Raw genomic sequence first — 20723 nt, forward strand, 5'->3', positions numbered from 1 at the left:
GATGACAGTTTATGATTAAACCCATGCTGACAAGTGACTGCACAGCCTATCAGCGGAGGGGATTTCTGCTCAGGCTTGTGCAGGGGCAGCTAGGCAGGACCCACAGTGCATGGATTCATTCCAGTTGCTCTCACTGGCTGCCACAGCAGATTTGCCTCGGTGCAGCAGGGAATTGGAGCTGAACCTCCCCCTTGTGCATGAAAACACTCTGCAAACATGGTGAGTACACAACCTCTCTACAGTGTATGTCAGGTCTGACGCACAGGGCTGCTTACCGCCTCACACACCTGTTGATGTTTACTCACTCTCATAGTCTAAAACTCCACTTAATCGGGTTTTACTATAAACTAATACATGAAGATGTTCAGATAGATAAACAACACAAATTGTCATGTGTGCCAGAGGGATTTTGCAGATATAGAAAATAAGCACCTTCTCCTCGCTCTGTGTTTGCATCGAGGTGCTGTGTTTGTTGATCACACAAGGTTTAAACCACAGGGAGCTGTGTGTGTGCTGCCCATTCACTGCACAGATAGAGCAGATTAGAGCGTTGCTATGATACCTGTTGATGTCATTGTTCTGCTTCAGGCGGTGGTCATGACATCTGTTTGCTCTGCTGACTTATAAGCATGACTGCTCATGCTGAGGACAGAGGCTTTAAATATGACATCTAGATTGTGCAATGAAATCACATCTAACTATTGTTAATTGTTTGACGGTGCAGTTTGGATTCATCCTGGAGGCTGAATGAAACAAGTCTAACTAACTTTAAATCCATGTGACTCTGCATCATGTGTCAGGATTAGGAGGCGAGTGACTGAGAGGGAGCACCACCCCCCTCCCTCCACCACATACCTTTGAACCAGCTAGTTTTTTAAACCAGGAATGCAGCCTCTGATTGTTTCCAGATGAGATCCTGCACAACCAATCACAGTTTGTGTTTGTGAAGCTGCCCCTCTCCAATGTGCTGCACAGTTACCTCTGCTCTGTCCTCCCAGGCTGGTAAGATCCAGGGTCTGACTGAAGAGGAGAGGGCCCACCTACTCCCTCTGCTACGCAGCGCTCAGTGGGTGGAGGTTGTAGGACGGGACGCCATTTACAAAGAGTTTATTTTCAAAGACTTCAATCAGGTTCTTATATATTACATATTATTACACATAACGTACACATCAATGTAGATTTTGTACTTTATACGCATGACTGTATTATATCTTATTTTTAAACTTTTTTTTTTTTTTAGGCTTTTGGATTTATGTCTAGAGTGGCTTTACAAGCAGAGAAGATGGATCATCATCCTGAGTGGTTCAATGTCTATAATAAGGTATTCAAAACTTATGCAATGCAGATTACACGCCATAAGGGCTGGTACATTTGAAAGGTCATGAACATAAACATTAGTCTTTAAATAATGTAGTGATGATTTATCTGGAAACCGTGAAGAATCTTGCACTGATTTTGACAAAGACGACCTACGAAGCTTTAATCTAATAATTGAAGATTGTTGATTTAACACAATTTAACACAGCACTCACATGCTTTCACAACACTAGCTCATACAGGTGTAATGCGTTACTTGGAGGTAGCCTCCTTGTCTGAAAAGTGAAGCCAACACTGAAGTGCCTCAGACCTGCATTCTTTCTAACAGCCAGCAGGCAGCAACTCCTCTGGTTGCAAAAAGAAGTCAGATTGCATCGAAGTCCATCAGAAAATTTACCTACTTCTCATATCATTTGTTCCCTCAGTAAGTGTTTAGTGTGTAGTGTTTATTTAGTAAATCAGGGTCCCGTTTTGGGTATATTACACAAAAAAGCAAAGTATGTTTTAGGGTGGGGCCATCCAAATATAAAGCTTCAAAATGGTAGTCAACAAACCAATAGGCTGGGTACGCAAATTGGCTATGTCCATCTTCTAACAAGCCAGTCTATGGTAACAATGATGGTCTTAAAAAACATGGATTAAGATCTCTGGGGTTTCATATGTAACAAAAATTATATCAATTTACAGGTGGAGCTTTCTGTGTCGTTCTTTATCAGAATCGTTTCCGGTTCCAATCTGGTTTAGCTGAATTATACCAGTTTTACAATTTGCCACTGAACAGCATAAAGTAGTTTAATAGTGTTTGAGCAGAGCTGTACGTGAGTTGGTGTGCTCAAGCTACAGTGAACGAGATAGAAAGAGGCATGGACTTCATAGATCTGGACAATAAAGCAGGAAGGGGCTAAATCCATGATTGGAGAGGGATCCCTTTACTATGGGGATCCTATGCTATGGTTAGTTGGATTTTAAAATTGAACTTCTTAACCATGCTTACTATTCAGTTACTTTTTAGTCACAAAAGTAACAAAGCAGTTTCACTACTGGTTATTCTTGTTTCAGTGTCTGTCTGTGGAAAGGTTAGAGTTGGTGATCATTCAGATTTACTTCAGAAACATCCTCATATGACTGTCATACTCAGATCTCCACTCTCTGGCTCCATCTTCCTTTGTCCATGCAGGTCCAGATCACTCTCAGCACACATGACTGTGGGGGTCTGTCTCAGCGTGACATCACTTTGGCCACCTTCATCGACCAGGCATCTCTGATGTGACATCTGACACTTCAGCAGTGAAAACTGAAGTGCTGGAAGTCGCAGCTCTTCACATAGTCATTCAATGGAAAATCTCTAAGGATGTGACCTGCAAAATCCAAAGAATTAGAATCAGTTATTTTCAGGTCATTGTGAATAATTCAAGTATATACTGCAACGATCAAAGGGTGCTTTTAAAAATGTTGTGTTGTTAAAAATGCTATTAGCTAAAGAAAATGTTAAAATTGTGTTTACAAAATCAGATCTTCAGAGCTGAAGGAATTTCTCAGCAGCCATTCCAGTTGTAACAGTCACAGTCAAACATTTGTTTTTCTGAACCAACCAGTGTCTTATGTGCCAAATGTTTTTGTACTGTGTGAGTAAAATGTTATTCTCTGTCAAACTGTCCTTGCTGTAACTGAAAGATGACCAGGAAATGATTTTCTCATCAGACTGAATGCATTTTATTGAAAACACAACATTGTAGAGCCATCTGCTGTGGTCGACTAAGAGCGCTGAGTGGGTGTTTGCTGTTTTAACCATCGGATGTTTCCTAACTTAAATCACGTACATAAGAATGTACCAAACAGAGACATCTCTTTAAACATTGTACATTCAGAATCTCACGTGATGAGACAGTGTACAGAACTCTTCCAGTACTCCAGTAACAAAATAAAATAACTAATGACCAGATTTAAATCAACACCTCTCTCATGTTCTTAGGAAGGTTGTGTTTAGACGTATAATATTTTAAGGTTTGAAGGAGCAGCAGACTTTTATGAAGCCAAATCCCTGATAAAAGTGGAAAGAAAAACTTCTACGACAACATAAGTACCAACACTTATTATTGCTACATAATGCCACCAAAGCACAAGACAGATTGTACACTGTCTGTGTAGGGTAATCACTGCGACTTACTGCTTCAAGAGGAATTTACAATAAAAGTCTTTATTCAAAATAGATCTCTTGGCCATTCAATCGTCACATGTTTTGAGCATGTTTCCCCAAAGCAAACAGGATGAACTGAAAAAGTCTTTTTTTTTTGCACAGGCATGAGTTTCCCAAACTTGTGACTGGGGAATAATATTTCATTATGAACACAGATGATAGTTTGATCTTGAATCATTAGTTTCATCAGTCTTTTAACCAGGCATGGACTAAAAGATGAGAAAATCCTTGTATGTGTAAGAACCTAAATACATTCATGTCTAATCTCTTTAAAACTCTTCAGTATGTAAAAACACAACTGCTGAAAATACTCACAAAAAGACTCACAAATGAAGCGATTAATAAACACCCAGTGGTCACACAATGCTCAAATTACACTAACAAATGCTGGTAAGCTGTCATTCACTACTATGCTTCTAATCACAAATCTCTTAAACATTAATAGCAGAGCATTCCCCTCCATTTCATTTCATAAAAGGAAAAGTTACATATTGCACGAACATAAAAATAATTTCAAAAATATTAGGAAAGCACATGAAATCAAGAGAGCAAGGTCCTTTTGGTGTTACAGTATGCATTGTTAAGTTATCAACCTGTTAGTAAATGTGTACAAATCCTGCTGAATGGATAAAATACAGTAGATCCTCATTCAGACAGGGCAGACAGTGGGTTTCTCCCTACAACAACAACAACAACAACAACAAAACAGCTATCTAATCTGTCAGTCTGTGGATCGAAATTCTTAATCACAGTGGATCTATTTCCTGTCAGCGTCTGCGCATTTAAGAACACTTTGTTATAGTTTGTCAACACTGTGAAGTTTGCTAAGTGAGAAATGGAAAACAGTTGTACTGTTAGAATGTATTTCAGTGGCTGAATGAATTTGTATTGAGTGGAAACTGAGGTAGATTGAATTAGGAGACAAATTATGACAACAAGGTGTTACACAAACAGATGACTGTGCAGACTACAGAGGAGATATTGAGATCCTGCAACTGGATAATATGAGAGTCAACTGGGGCTTTAAAGAGATGACAGTCTAATCTGTTAAGATCTGATACAGTTGCTTTACTAGACAAGTCAGCTACTGTGTAGAAGCCTTTCCCTAATTCTAAAAAATAACCACAATCAGTGATACAATCAAAGTGGCTGATAAGCTTTGGATTCCACTTCCAAAATACTAATGCCCTTGTTCTCCCTTATTTAAATTTAAAAGCAGTTTCATTGAACATTAATGACATTAAAAGCTCCCATTATTCAAATCATTCTCCCACTGTCTAACAATCCAACTTTTGTAGGTGGATCACAAATGCAGATTAGAACAAAATGAAGTGCTAATAACCATACATGTTCAAACTTCTACCATATCATCAGATCTGCAGTTTCAAGTGATTTACAGATTAACCTGATATGTTCTTGCAGTGCTTTTACATGAAACAAAAATGCTGTTTTCCAGAGAACTGCTCCATGGTAGAGATAACAGTACAACTGGTCTGGAGCAGTACACCGGTTTTCATGCTAGAGGGCAGCACAGCGGTTCTAACAAGTTTTCAGTGGTTCCTGTTTTTGCTGAGTCATCACTGAGTGAAGCAGCGACGAGCTGAACTGTTCTGGCATCAAAAAGAACTGAATAGTCTTGCTATGCAATCGCTAGAAATCATGACAGACACATGTATTAAAATCAAAAATTGAAATGGACTTTTAAAACAAATACACACACACACTGAGAACACAATTAAAATCCAATTAAAAGACTAAAACTCGTTTGGACCCAGTCATTTCTGCTCTGTTCCCTTTAGGCGCAGAGCTACAAGCGATTTCTGATTAAAATGACCATGGCTTGTGCTTCAAAGTTCTTTGCAGATGTTTGCGGTACGGTGTATGGATGCAAGATAAGGCAACCGTTGAGCATACAGCTCAGTTCTGGTAGGCGGCGAGCGTGTTTCCCTGCGTGCGGTGGGGCCGGGCTTGGAGGGCCCACTCCAGTTTCAGTGGGCTTTGCCGTTGCCGTTCATGTGGCTGGTGCTTGGCGTCACTTCAGTGCTGTAGAGACAGTCCAGGAAACCTCGGGAGATCTCCGTCACCATGGATCTGTCTGGGATGGACTGGGCCATGCCGTAGATCGCTCCCTGGAACAGCAGGAAGACATGAGGAGTTTACAGGCAGATAATAATAAGGGAAGCGTATAAACAGAGCTGCTTCCACAGGAACACATAAGCAGTCTGTGGTGTTCACAGTTTTTGAAGTATTGCTTTTTCTTTTTATGGTCTAACCTCTTTTATAAACCTGTCTTAACTATTTGCAAGTATTTTCCTCATGCTTTCTTTAAACTGTATACATAGAGATGCAGAGAGTAGCTGTACTGTTACATTTTTCCATGCACAAATGTGGCACATTCTTAATGTCTGCTGGAACTGTGTCAGGAGCCGAGTCTTTTTGGAGTTTTGGGCGTCTGGAATCAAAAGACTTCTTGTACTTCGACAATGAAATTCTTGTGATCCAGGCTGAAACAGTAATGCTGACCCAAAACAAGCCTCAAGAATAGAAGTAGCAGAGGAGGAAAATGTATATGAGGCAGAGCTGCCTGACACACATGCACCTGCTAGAATGGCAGCAGATTGTCTCTAGCAGGTGTGTTTAAGCCCTTAAACAAAACACAACCAGATCCTGTGGCACTTATAGGCAACAGTCAACAGCTAATGTACATGCAGGGGATGTCACAGGTTTCAGAAGGCCAGAAGAAAGACAAATTAATGTGCATGTCATTTATTTTTTATTGATATTTTCAAACCAAACTATCAACTTTTAGCCTGACATGCGTTATCTGCTTGTTATTGTTCATTTAGGACCAATATTTGATTGAATAAAGCCTTCATCTGTCAATACTGATGACTTACCAATATTATAATGTATCCCTAACGTACGTTTGTAACTTAATTCATTTTATTCCATTTTGATATATAAGTTACTGATCATGATTTGTTTTATTCTTGAGCATGAACTATGTTTCCCCCCCTGAGCAGTATAATGCTCTGCCTATAGCTATAGAACTTCCATTTATGCTATGCAAATGAGGGCACAGCCTCATTCAGTTTCCTCAAGTGTTGCCCTCAGTGTGATGTATGCTGCCAACAAACCTGCCTGGCACAATAGTGGCATATGCCAGCTGGGTGGAGCTTCCACTCCACAGAAAACTGTCACAAACACAAACCAGCTGCTTTTGTCAACTTGAATTGATGGTTCATACAAGAAAACAAAATGCCACGTGTGCCAACAGCATAGTAAACAGTACAGTCTGCCAAATAAACGTTTGTCACATGGCCTGTCTGACTTAGATGCAAGCTTCACAAAGATGAAATAGATGTAGGTTATTAACGATAGAAGTACATGTTTTAAATTAACACTAAAATGACGGAATATTCTCTGTTTTAAGTCCAATGAACATTACATCAGCTGAATTGGGCTGTATAGACGGTTTGTCTATAAGTGGTAGCTCTGTTATAGACTGACAAGCTGCTATTGCAACATATAAGAAGTGCGACTGCATGCATGTCAGGCTTGTGCTGTGTTGAAAATGATACGCAAATATTCTCAGGTCAGACCGAGTAAGATTGTGTCTTTTACAAAAAAGTGACCACAAGTGTTAATTCAACTAATTTAGCATAGGGTTTGTGGTTGCCAGAATGAGACCTGTACTGTGAAGCATTTAACATCTTTATTTTCAGGTTTGATGGTGGTTTTCTTGTCGGGGTACATCACCACGGTAACTTAAGCTGTACGCCTAAACTGTTCCTAACAAATCAGTTCTCCTGAAAAATGGCTTAACCATTTATAGAAGATGCTGTGGAGCTCACTGCACAGTTAGTGAGAGGGGAACGTTAGAGTGTTTTTAGACCGCCTAAACCTGTTTGCTCTCTCTGACAACCACAGAAATGAGATATAGGTTTGTTCATTCTCAGCAGAGGGAACTTCAGTCTTCTTTGCTTTATTTTTGTTCCTGCTGGATGCAAACAATTTCAAATCAAGAGTTCTGTAGGCCTTTGTATGGCGGTGTAATAGTAAAACAGACTGATTAAAGCTCTAAATCCTTGCACTTGTTGACCTTACAGGATTTGCAGTAAGCCTATTTACTGGTTCATTTTAGGTTTGAATGGTGTTTTTGTATTCATTCTTTACTTGATCCTAAAACCGTTTAACACCACCACAGTTACAACATAAGAAGAAAGCTAACACTGTCTTACATGCCATAAGAATAGGCTCCATCTAAGCAACACATTAATTTAATGGAATACACTACTGCAATTAGTCAGAACTACTTGTTCCTTAATGGCAAGGCAGTAATATTAATAATCCTATTAACTTTCACACAGTCTGCATTGTTTGCCAGTTTTCCTTTCCGATTTTGGCAGCAGCAGCTGTGTTGCTTTTAGCCTGTATCCAAAAAAGAAACCAATTATTATATTGGTTTATGATTATAGTTTGTCTTTCTTGTGTGAAATATGCAGCTATAGACCTGTTCATGTTTGCAACTGGTCATCTGCTGCCAACACTGCCTTTTTTATTTTAGAACGCGCTCATAGCTAGATTGAGAAACCTTGAGTTGACTTACTGAATTGATAACCAGGTTCTTGTGTCTGCTTAGCCCGACTGTGGTTGTTTTGTGGAATGAGTCCAGATAACAAAAACAAATCCTGGGTATGTTGAACCTGCTTTGCAGCACAGGCCTTAAGTGTGTACATAAGCAGAGCTAACTCACCATTCCTGTGGTTTTCTCTTTGGGGTTCTTCATGATAATGGCGACCTGCTCTTTGACATCACGAATAAAGTGATCAGCAACTCCTGGCTGAGTGTGCAAAACCGTGCAACAAATGTGGATGCTGTGAAAGAGGAGATGATGCAGTTGTGGATATTTGTCATACAATTAAATCCATCAAAGTGCACAACCAGTCAAAAGTTTGGACACACCTTCTCATTTAATGGTGTTTCTTTATTTTCATGACTATTTACACTGTAGATTCTCACTGAAGGCATCAAAACTATGAATGAACACATATGGAATTGTGTAGTAAACAAAAAAGTGTGAATTAAGAGTGAAGGCAAAAGGGCCAACAAGTGCTCAGCATCTCTGGGAACTTCTTCAAGACTGTTGGAAAACCATTTCCGATAACTACCTCATGAAGCTCATGGAGAGAATGCCAAGAGTGTGCAAAGCAGTCATCAAAGCAAAAAGTGGCTATTCTGAAGAATTTAAAACATAAAACATGTTTTGACTTATTTCACACTTTTGTTGTTTCCTACATAATTCCATTTGTGTTCTTTCATAGTTTTGATGCCTTCAGTGAGAATCTACAATGTAAATAGTCATGAAAATAAAGAAAAAACATTAAATGAGAAGGTGCGTCTAAACTTTTGACTGGTAGTGTACGATTATTCATTTGATACCTGGATGGATACTGCAGTGTGTTCAGATTCCAGCCCTTTGACGTCAGTGCATTAGATAGATGGAAAATATCAAAAACATCAGAGCCAATTGCCACGACTGACACCTCTGGATCCCCAAACACAAACACTCCTTTTATCTTGTTGATTCTGTCAAAAAAAAGAGACAAGTGAAGATGAATCCCAGCTTCGGAGTTCTTGTACTGTTATTACCATCATAGTCAATAACATGTGTGTCTTACTCTGTTTTGATCTTGCGTGCTGTGCTGACGATCTTCCTGGTGGCATCTACGTATCCATTCTCTCCCATGTGCATCATTGTCGCCCAGCAGGCGGCGATGATTCCTCCCGGCCTGGAACCCGCTACAGAGGGTGACGCGTAGATTCCTCCCTGCCAGTCTGGTGCTACAAAGTACTGGTACTGACGGTACTTTTTATCGCTGTAGAGGATCACAGAGGAACCTTTGGGGGCGTAACCATACTGGAAAGAAATGTGACACATGGAAAGCAGAATTAAAATAACTACAACCATGGCCAAGTGCCAGTTGAGATTAACCATTTCACTGCACATACGACACATTTAATTTCAGTCAGGAAAAATTGTAGGTAAGATTAAGGCAGATTTAATGTGAAGGGAATTAGCGGCCACTCCCTACCTTGTGGGTGTCTGCAGAGATGCTGGTAACACCTTTTACCCTGAAGTCGAATGGTGCCAGTGGGTAACCAGCCTTTTCCATGAAGACTATGAGAAAACCACCCAGACAGGCATCCACATGCAGCGGGAGCTTGTAGCGTACAGCCAGCTGCAACACACCGAGGGAAAGTGTCAGAGACTTGACTTCCATGTTTTTATTTTGGAACCTACTTAAAAGGAAAAATGTTGCACTTCTAACCTTGGCTACTTCCTCAACAGGATCCATGATTCCATGAGGAAACTGAGGAGCTGAGCACACAAGCATGGCTGTGTTCTTGTTGATGGCTTTCCTCATAGCCTTGAAAAAGAACAAACAATATGAGATTAACTAATGTCTGAAAATAGCAGTGAGTTACCACATACTGTCTGCACATGGAGTATCCTCACCTTCACATCTACTTTCATTGTTTTCTTGTCAAGGGGAATGTGAACAAGCTTCATCCCAAAGTAATGTGCTGCTTTGTCAAAAGCTGCGTGGACGCTCACAGGTGCAAGACTGCAGAAGTTAGAACAAAACACAATAATAATTTTGCAACTTTCTCTGGTGAACAAAGTCAAGGACAAGCCTTGAAATGGGTTCATGTTTTATAATCTCAGCTTACATTTCAGGGTATTTGACACCTCGTTCATGCGCCATGTCTCTGTATGCTTTGCAGGCCATCAGTATGCTCTCGGTTCCTCCTGACGTCACCTGGACAAAGCAGAAGAAAAGATTTGCCCCAGTTTCATTGTTCCCAGTTTCATTGTATGCACTGTCATACAATGACGATAAAGGCTTTGATTTGATTTGTCAGATCAGGCCCATCTTTTCTGAGTATGTACTGTTTGTTGACTTACTGTCCCACAGGAGTTGGGTCCACCGTGGAAAAGTGCGCAGGTCATTCTAACAACCTCTGCCTCCATCTTTCTTACACCAGGAAAGATGTCTGGGTGAAGTGGGTTGCTCCAGGCAAACTCTCCATACACCTACAAAAAAGACAAACAGATGAGTGGCAAAAGAAATAAAGATTCAATTAATTTCTAAATATTTATTGAAGCTATATCCTCCAAGTTGCCTGGTTTGGTATGCTCTCATCTGACTAAATGCTCTTTGGTTAGACAGCTGTCAGATGTTACTTTAATGAGGAGAAAAGCACTACATCAACATACTTCAAGCACTAATCAATTATTTCTGGCAGCAGGAGGAACAAAAAGCCTGAGAACAACCTTTTGAACTGAACCAACTTAATGAAGACTGCTAGTACCAACTTATTTAATGTTTACTGATCGTTAAATAAGTTAGCATTGGTTAATTAACCCATTCTGTAGCACATAATTGTCTGGCTGCACCTCACTATCATTGTTCCATAGTCAAAAAACTTTTCTGGCTTGTTTGTAGTTCTTTAAACCAATCACAGTCGTTTTGGGCACAACTATGTGAAGGATTCAGCTTCGGTGTTTCCTCAAAATAGTGCAGGGTGGAACACTGACATTGAACTGATAATCCACTGAAAAAAACACTATCAGGGCTGTCTTACTGCACGATCCAAATCCTCTGCGAAATTTTAAATTTTCGTATATCCTCAGCTTACATTCAGTGAGTGACACTACTCAGGAGTCGATTTCACACTATATCATGTTAAATCGTTGTTGTGGCTGCATTGTGTTTATCGGATGGCCGGAGTGTCAAGTGTAAATTTTGTAGACAGCAGCATCTATAAACTTGTTTGCACTATATTCCTACATAATTATTGTATTGTTTTTATTATTTCAATATAAAATGATCAGGTTCAAATTTATATGCAGCAAATACCACCTTTTAATGTTTATTTATAATTTCTCTCGTCTAATAAAGCTAGCACTTAAGAGTGTAGTCAGCGCAGCGTGACTGAGTTAGGTACACTAGAGATAATGTGGAGATTCCTTTCTCCCGGACCAATCGACAAACTCACGAGTATGTATAATCTCAGTCCACAAAGATTTTCTTTTCAGGACTACAGCCCTAATATTTACTGTGAGTTCTGAACAAACCAAGGCAGCACTGATCTCATTAAAAGGAATGAAGAGAAGAAGAAACTGTACCTAACAGAAACATGCATTCAAGCTTGACCTTGGCTATCTGTGCTTGGGAATGTCAGAGTCCAAAGATGTAGACAAAGATGCATACCTTCACCAGGAGTTTGGTCAGTGTTTCATCACACCAGTACACTGCACCCGAAACACAGCCTTTCTCCCACTTCACCTCATCTGTAATGACACGTCAAGCCTTTAGAAATCATGGTTTTTTTTTCAAAGACACTTTTTTTAAAAGAAACTAAGAGGCCACAAGTTTTCTTATCAGTAAAAAAAGATTAGAAACACTCTTCAGAATGTCAGCCATACAGGTTGTGAACAAGAGGCTCAGGGATGAATGAGGACTTACTCAGGGTCTCGTACTCTTTGATTTTGTCCATTACTTGGCTCTGGGAGAGGCCTTTAGAGGGCAGCTCTTTAGTGTAACTCATGCCTTCCTTTAGAGTACACAAACTAGCAGACATGTCGTCTAAAGCCTTGTTCAGCTGGCTCTGAATCTGATACAAAGAGATAACAGAGTTACTTTACTGGCATCAAATGTCTACTCAGGAAAGACAACAGCACAATAAAGCCTGTCATATCCTAAAATGAATAAAGGTGAAGTAACAATGTGACCGACTGACCAGAAGTAACCACATGTTATCATCAGTGCGTGACATTAAGTATGCCAAAGGTCTGACTCTCCCTCCTCCCCCTCCCCCTCCTCCCCTACTTGGATAAGCAGTCATCCAAGAGTGACTCATACGAGCCTCAGATGACAGAATCAGTGCACATCTGCTGGGAAAAGAAGGAACAGATTTACCACTGATACTTACTGCCGCGCCAACGAAGGGTATTTTTCTGATGAGTCGAAAGCACTGCTTCTTTATTCTCGATGTGAGACCTATTAGCCAAGCAGACAAAGCAGCAGCTGTGGTGAAACTCTGGCACACACTCAATCACAAATATTAAACAGCTGACTGTGGCCTATAATCACACGTTAAGACGAAATGTGGTCTGTGGGCATTTTTAGGCATATCACAAGACATTTTATTCTGACCATAGAAGCACTGAAGAGCTGCTTTACTCCAAGAATCCTCCACTGACCTCTCACTCTCTGAGAACTACAGTAAGATGGACGTGCTGACCTTGTTGCTGAGGAATTTAACCACTGACTGACTGATAGCACGTCTAGAAAATCTTGTTGACTGAAGGTTTGTTTCTCAAGCATACATACAGAAACACTTAATTTACTAATGGCAGAGTATCAGGGAAGCCTACTCACTAAGTGCTCAGGCCACATTTTAAGATACCATGCAGTAGATTAACAGATGTGAAAACTTAACATTATGTTGACTGATTGAAAAGTACAGTAAGGCAGCCAAAATTTAGGAGCAATGTCTCAAAAAAACTGCATGAACAACTACCTTTTCTTGTACATTATCTCTGATTCAGACTGTGGCTGGTCTACTTTGAACCCATGTATCATGTATAAAAGATTACTTTCTTGCTGGAAGAGGAAGCCTTTGACCCAGACTGCTCCCAGTGTGGTGAGGAAGGTCGCTCCGATGATCTGCCACGGCTCCAGGTGCGAGCAATGCGAGTTGACCTGCTGCCGGCCCTCCTCCAGGTACAGCAGCAACATCTCCTTATACACCTCCAAGGCACTCTGGACACAGAGACACATGCATGCATTACAGTATGATAAGACCACTGTACTAAGACAGCATTAAAATATAATGAAGCACAGAGCAACCATTAGGGTCCAGCTATACAGTCTACCATTACTCATGTTTCCATAGACTAATGCTGCATATTTAACAAATTAAAGTGCCTCTCTGTTGATTTAACCCTTACAAACTAAGCTGTGTGTATCAGAGTTACACATTTTAAAGTTTTTTCCCCCTGAAAATACTATTATCCTGCTTTAAAATGACTTACATGCAACTCTACAACATTGTTTCATCTAGAATACAAAGACCTGTGAAGTTCTGGCCTCTCTCCACTCACCCCTCAACATAATGACTCTGCTCAAACACTGTAAAAGTACTTTACACTACACAATGCCAAATTGTAATGTTGGAGTAAATCAGTTGTATGCATTCAAACCAGAAACCAATTTTATACATTCATTCTGCCAGTTGACATTATTGGTTGTTTAGATTTCTTACGTATGAAACCCTGGAAGTCTGAATCCATATATTTTAGATTGCCAGTGGTACACTGCAGTTTAAAGTGGAAATACTAAAGCATGGTCTAGACTGCTTACATCACCAACACCATATGGACAAGTTAATGTGGTGTAAAACTTCATTTTACACCAGAGGGAGTTTTTAAGTTTGGCAGTCAGTTTTGGTTGGTTTTTTTTGCAAATATTTTTCGCATTACTATTTTAAGATGGGGAAGTGACCACTAGTCAGTCATTGCTTGATACCATCATGACCAATTTTCTCAAAATCATTGAATTTCAGTTTTATAAACCATTTTTGAAACATGACACCTGATTGATAAATCTGCAATATATGCAGATGTACAGAAATTACATTACAGTTATAATTCTTTCTATTATTATTATCAATACAGCTGGTCAAGCCCTAACTCTTAACATGCAAGACATCTTTCATTCAGTCAGTATTTAAATCTCTGTAAATGCCACACTGCTGTCTGAAAATCTACTGTCCATTTATGTTTGATTAACAGTGAATTAAAATTGTGACCGACAACACGTTACACCATGAAACTTTTATGAAAGGATAACTTTGTCAGCAGTTAGGAAGTGACTAATATTTAACAGTAACTTTTCCTAGTGATAAAACATCCTTTCACAACTAATCAACAACTTCTAATTAAAACACTGAAATAATTACGGTTCAGTACCACAGTTCCTCTAGTATGCTAAGTGTTACAAATGCAGGTTAGTAGGTATTATGATTTATGTGAAGCCCAGGATCACAAATGAAAGTACTTACATCAGAACTCATTGTCAGAGCTACAGAGTACTTTCTCCCCTCACACTACAACACCGTCAGCACAAGACAGTCTGCTCCTCGTTCACCAGGTGAGAGTGAGAAACCGCCCTCAGCTAACTGGACTATCAAGTGACTCCTCCCACCATGTAAACCCGCAACAACACATCCATCCATCTGAGGGGATGTTTTGCAATCAGTCATGATCAGACAAGACAGGAAGTTCGCCTGTGATCATACCGAGCTTAAGACGATATAATACTTCTAAGCTTAACTGTCAATAAAAGCTGAATTAATCTGCTATTAATACTAAAGTGAATGCAGTGATTTTTACAGTCTGGGAAGATCTAACCAACCTGTTATCAGCGCAGTATCACAGGAAAATATCAATGCATGTAATTACATAAGTGCAGCAAAATTATCTCTCCATTATCTCTTCCCTGTGGTGGTTTTACAGCACAATCGCGGGCAGTTTGATAGCGAGGGCTCTCCACCTCAGCCACAATCAGATGGAGAAAGCTTAAGGTTCAAAAGATAATATCTTAGGCAATCACAATCTGTGCAGCCTGGGATAAACTTTGCTTACTAGTACATTGGGGCAAGTCTCCCTTGAGTAATAGAAACACTTGTTTATGAGATCAGAAAGTTTCTCAACATCTTTTTTCAAGTTAAGAGAATGTGAAGTAATACTAAAAAACCTAATCATTTAAAGCATCATCAGCCAAAAGTGTAAAATGAATTCAGGTGCAAGTTATTTTTTCTTCAGTGAATCTTTAGTGGACGGCTGTGAGTGAGCCACAGGAGTCCTCCCCCTACCCAGACAACAGCTGCTATACCTGCCGGTTTGGACAGCATGTTCTCATACAGGTTTGGCAAGATCAGCAGCAAAGAACCGTCTGGGAAGCAACGGAACTTCAACCATTAACATGTGTTGAATGGGAGTCCTGACTTGAGTTTTTACGCCAGATACAGCACATAGCGTAGGCTAGTACAAAGACCATCTGTGACCTGTCATCTGTCATAGAGAAACAGATCAAACGGTGTGAGCTGAAATAACTAAGAAAGACAAGTCTGCTATCCAACATGTTTTCACCTACTGGTCCACCCACACTTTTCCATTCCAACCATTCATCTTTGACTCAGGAAAACTTAAACCAAGTTAACACAAAGGCTCTTGGACCAGTATTGTCCCTCTCATTGTTAAGCAGTGGACGCCCATTCCTTTACTCCCCCCCATGCAACATTTGACTATTCTCTAATGAGACCTTTTGTTGTCTCTGAGGGGAGGTCATGTTCTCACGGAAATGTACTGGGTGTGAGGTGGCAGCTCCTGGATACATCACCACGGTGTTCAGAGAGATGCAGAGATCACTCAGGGGAAAATAATTACAGCTGTGGTGTCTGACTGCAAAGCCTCAGGGAGGGGGTGAGGCCATCATAATATGAACTGACATTCAGGTGAAAATCGAAACAAAGCTTCTGAAGCCACTTCTTCTGCTGCCTCCTCTCTGGGCTGACCTGGAGGAGTCCAGACATGGACAGACAGATTGGAAGTAGATTCTGCACTGACAGCAGATGTGTGTCAGACCAGCTGCCCTCTAGTGCTGAGTCTTTTGTCTGGCTGCTGCTGATGTCTGCTATCAGCCAAAGTTGATTGTGCACATTTAAGGAAAACCCAAAACCTTTTAACAGCTCTCTGGTGGTTCTTGCTGAGGGCTACGCTTTGTTTAAGCTTCCTGCAGGTTTATGTTGGACAGGATCTCTAATTTTACACAGTGGGTGCTGCAGTAAACAATAGCAGGGAACTTTAAATCATTTAAAGAGGAAGTATTTAATCAGATTGTGACTTAACAGAAGTCTAACATAGGAGCCTAGCGTGAAACTATGTATATGTTTACATTTATTTTTTAATTCAGCCATTTAAAGGTGTCTGAAAACACAACGTGGCCCCCTTTCGTGCAAAGTGTCCCATTTCAGGGGCCAAAGTCTCTGTGTAGGTCAAGAGTTTGTTTTAAAAAATAGTCATAAACGAACGCTTCTGATAACAAAGGTCACCGTCTAACGCTCAGTTTGAGAACTTGGAGCATCTCTGAGAGCAAAACAAGTCGGTCATTAGCTGACTTCACTACTGATAAACAAGTCTTCGCCTCTTCAAGCGTCTTGTAGCAGCACTGTCATCGTCCCGTCCACCACACTGTGAGTAAGAGACAAAACCGACCAAAGTGACGGGACACCTACCCAGTAATCCATGTCGTCGAGGCAAACTGTCACCGAAAATTCTCCTTTTTGGTGCGCTTCTCGGGAAAGTCACCCCCAGCAGGCTGCTTTCAGTCTCCGGCTCTCATCTACATGCTACTATCAAACACAGCAGCAAGCTAACCCTGATTCAGGAAGTGACCTGCAGCCTCATAGGGCTGCGCGCGGTCTGCCCAAGCGTAGATATGACAACGCTGTGGATGAGTCTCATCTCGTGATGGCGAGTTAACGCGACATTTGCAGATCTGCTGTATGAGCAGCAGCGTGACGCTTTTTCAGGCTCATAGCTGGATGGGTTAGCACAGCGCTGCTGCGGCGTTCAAGAGCTCTTCGTAAACGCCCAAACCAAGTCATATCAGTGCATTATTAACCAATTCAGTGAGCAGGATTTCAGAAATTCTGAGATCATTAGATTAGATCAATCAACTTTATTGTCAGTGCACAGAGCACAAGTACTAAAACATGCAGTTTAGCATCTAATTACAAGTGCAAAAGAAGCAGCAAAAGTACACAATAAAAAATGTCCAAGTGGAATAGCTATAAGGGCGTTACGACTGTGCTATAATTTAAATAGTATGAGCAGAATTAATAGTATAAACAGTGCATGGAAATATGCAAGATATATGAATATCCAAGATACATAAGTAATGTATATAATAAATGCAGTATGGGTTTATACGTTAACAACAGAATTAACAGTACGAACAGAGTGCAATGAAGTGTGCTAGATAAATAAGAATATAAAGATGTTTAAATGCAAATGTAAAGACATTTATACCTGACAGTATGAACACTGTGAACAGTATAATCAATAGCCACCTCTTTGTTTTAACATTCAAAGTAAATCAGTTTAATTTCAATCAATCAATTTAAAGTAGGATTTCAGTTTATTTTCATTTTATACATCCAGGTTTGTCAGAATGCACTCTTCAGATACATTTTTTGTTATTGGAATAGTTATTGTATATTAAAAATATTTATTAAAATAATAATTAAATATTTATTATATTAATATTTTATTGGAGGTACATCATTTTCACTGAACAATGATTTTGTAAACTGCCATGTATTATTTTTTTTCCCATGCTAAAATAATAATTCATTCTTTTTTTTTTAACTTACTTAAATGCTGTAAAACTTGGATCTAGATGGCTAAAGCTCACAAAATCTCTGCAAATATTACAAATAAAGAAGACAATGCTTCTTGGTTAAAGAATAACAGCGAATGAGCTACAGTTCTAAAGTTCTGGACTTTGACATTGGTTATAATTCTGTAAAACATACTTACCGACCAATGTGTTGTGACTATTCACCTTTATCCTACCTATAGTTTCCATATTTCCGACATTTTGAAAGGCATCATTCGGTGCTACTTTTATAATAAGGTGAGATGTTTTCTTTGTAGGAGTATAAACAGCGACGCAGAGCTGCCGAGGACTGTAACTACAAGTCCAACAACATGACACATACTGAGACTAATAGCAGTTTTAATGGAGATAAATTCTGCTCTTTGGAAGGCATTAAGTTACTAATGTCGTACTGATAAAGAAAAAATGTGTTTGTCTTTTTAAACAATCAAGGAGCTACTGGAGCTGCAGTAATTATCAAATATTTCTGCAGTATTGATGGACCAATATTTTTGATACAAACCAGTCAGAGAATGTGTTAAGCTTGTGATGCACAGAGTCTCTGTGAGTGTGTGTGACGTACTCTTTAACTGGAAACTTTAGATTTGTATTGCCCTTCTCAGACATTTAACTCAGCTCAGATAATTTCCCAGTTTATTGTGATTTACTAGAGGTATACTAGAGCTACAGAAAAATGCGATGGGTTCATATGTACAGTTAAAGACACTTGACAAGATATCCTCATCAGTTATTTAATTTAACATTTGTCTATGATGGACATATTGAGTAACAATGCACAATACAGTGGAAGGATATATCTAATTTATGGAAAATAGTTCCTCCAGACAGGCAGTTATATGCAAATTTCTGTATTTCACTAGGATTAAATGAGTCTTTTCAAATTAAAGCTGCAAAACAAAGAACATCCTGGTATGCGAGTTTTCTGAATTATTAAATTAAAATAAAATAAATCAATATACAAATCTTTATTGGCTACTTCATAAATATATAAATGGCTGTGGCCTTAATGCTTTACATCCTGTGAGGGCTCCATCCATTTACAGACAATTCACATTTGCTCTTTTTATCCCCAAAGAGCCACTAATGAACACAGGGCTTAACATCTTAAAACAAGCGATCAGAAACAAAGAAAAAAACATTCTGGAGCAGTTTATTGGGTGAGAGGGGGCGACTTGCAGCCACAGTCCTATTTGTGCTTCAAATCTCCAATCCTTACAAAAAGACAAACCGTCTCCAAAGGACAGCTATTCCACTGTAATTGGTGTACACTGTCTTCAAAAGCTGGGGTGAGAGGTACAATGCATTGCCTGTGAAAGGAAACTCCAAAGCACATTAAAAGTGAATTACTTCTTGTGTAAAGTGTGTTCGAGGTCATGCTGGTCACGATGCGCGCACCTCTCCAAAAGCGCACACGTCTCCAAAGACGCACTCCATACTTTCTAAAAGGCAGTCACATTGTTGAGGGGTTTTACAAGAGGTGTACATATGGCATCCGGGTTGCAATTAAATGTTTTTAAGATGTTTTTCCTTTCTTAAAGAAGTTTCGTTTTTCTTTTTTCTCTCCCAGCAGCTCTTTGCCAGAAAGAAGAAGAGGAGGGGGGCACATTGAATGGCTTCGCTGCTAGTTTGGGATGACAACAATCTGGTCAGCGAGTTGTTGGACTTTGATTGTCCCCCTCAAAACGTCCTTCAAACAAAAAGCTGAAGACGAAAATAAAGCCCCACCTGGTACCTCTGTTTGCTAAAATAATAATAAATAGATTTCGTTTAATAAATAAGCAAAAGAGACTGTAAAGTGAAGTAGTAGAGGAAGTATTAATCAGGAGCATCGGGCAGGTATCACCTGCTCCGGAGCTTGCTCAGTTTATTGTTAAATATTGTTAAATCACTTTTCGTAGCAAGTCTGCTCCGATATCTGCCATTTCCACAGCAACTGGGCGCTTATGTTTGCCTATACTTTGCATAACAAGCAGGACACTACAGCACACTGATAAAAATCAAGGAGAGAGACTGACAACTTCAAACCCACACCTGTCCGTGATATCCGAATATGGATTTGGCATCAATGATTATTTGTAAAAGGGTAATATTCAGTTTACTTTAGACTTTTCGTGCCTTTTATAACAGCAAGCCACCATCTCCTATCTCACAAGTGTATTTGTCCAGTTTATTGAAAGCATATGGTTATCAGATTGTTCCCAAAACACATATTTAGACAGAAAGTTAAGGAGAGCTTTTTGTGATCCTTTGTTGGCTATTGTAAATCATGTTTGAGCTCCCCACCTTTCCCCCACCAAAGCTAAAACGTGTCTGCATATTGTTGACACATTTTACTAATCTTTAACCTTCTAAAAATAAAGTAATATCATAAAAACATAATGCGCCACTGAATCATGGCGATATTGGACAGGTTTTTGGAGATGTCATAGCGCACAGATATAGGCTCACATTACTTGAGAAATCGAGCTTTTATTGTTGCAGCACACAAAAAGACCCTTTGTACTATCAATTCACACAGCAGGTTTCAACCTTTCAAGTCCTCTTTGTTAGCTGGCCTCATGCGTAATCGCCTTTGTCCAAATACCGGAGCTTTGCGCATCAAGCAAATGTTAGTCCAAATTCTTATGACATTTTAAAATAAAAAAGAGCCTGTCTTTGAAATAGGTAAGCTTTTC

The 20723-nt window shown here is 39.7% G+C and overlaps 2 protein-coding genes across 3 annotated transcripts; one reads left to right on the forward strand and one right to left on the reverse strand.

Moving 5' to 3' along the window:
- The first annotated feature begins 61 nt into the window (after positions 1-61).
- On the forward strand, positions 62-2969 carry pcbd1 (pterin-4 alpha-carbinolamine dehydratase/dimerization cofactor of hepatocyte nuclear factor 1 alpha). The gene is made up of 4 exons (XM_023277076.3): positions 62-219; positions 999-1130; positions 1241-1321; positions 2495-2969. Exons 1-4 carry the CDS (start codon positions 217-219, stop codon positions 2585-2587), a joined length of 309 nt encoding a protein of 102 aa, XP_023132844.1. The 5' UTR covers positions 62-216; the 3' UTR covers positions 2588-2969.
- Positions 2970-3494: 525 nt separating this feature from the next.
- sgpl1 (sphingosine-1-phosphate lyase 1) lies at positions 3495-17042 on the reverse strand. Of its 2 annotated transcripts, none has more exons than XM_023277074.3 (14): positions 16883-17042; positions 13182-13347; positions 12515-12582; positions 12049-12196; positions 11794-11873; positions 10485-10613; positions 10250-10338; positions 10035-10143; positions 9847-9945; positions 9610-9756; positions 9196-9434; positions 8957-9103; positions 8271-8391; positions 3495-5643 (listed from the first exon to the last, which is right to left on the reverse strand). In XM_023277074.3, the coding sequence occupies exons 1-14, from the start codon at positions 16892-16894 to the stop codon at positions 5503-5505; spliced, it is 1695 nt and encodes a 564-aa protein (XP_023132842.1). In that variant the 5' UTR covers positions 16895-17042; the 3' UTR covers positions 3495-5502. The 2 variants fall into 2 exon arrangements, with proteins under 2 accessions (XP_023132842.1, XP_023132843.1); XM_023277075.3 differs by lacking the exon at positions 16883-17042 and adding an exon at positions 14648-14803.
- Positions 17043-20723: the final 3681 nt, after the last annotated feature.

This window comes from Amphiprion ocellaris, chromosome 16 (genome assembly GCF_022539595.1).
Source record: "Amphiprion ocellaris isolate individual 3 ecotype Okinawa chromosome 16, ASM2253959v1, whole genome shotgun sequence".
In the NCBI taxonomy this organism is placed as follows: Eukaryota; Metazoa; Chordata; class Actinopteri; family Pomacentridae; genus Amphiprion; species Amphiprion ocellaris.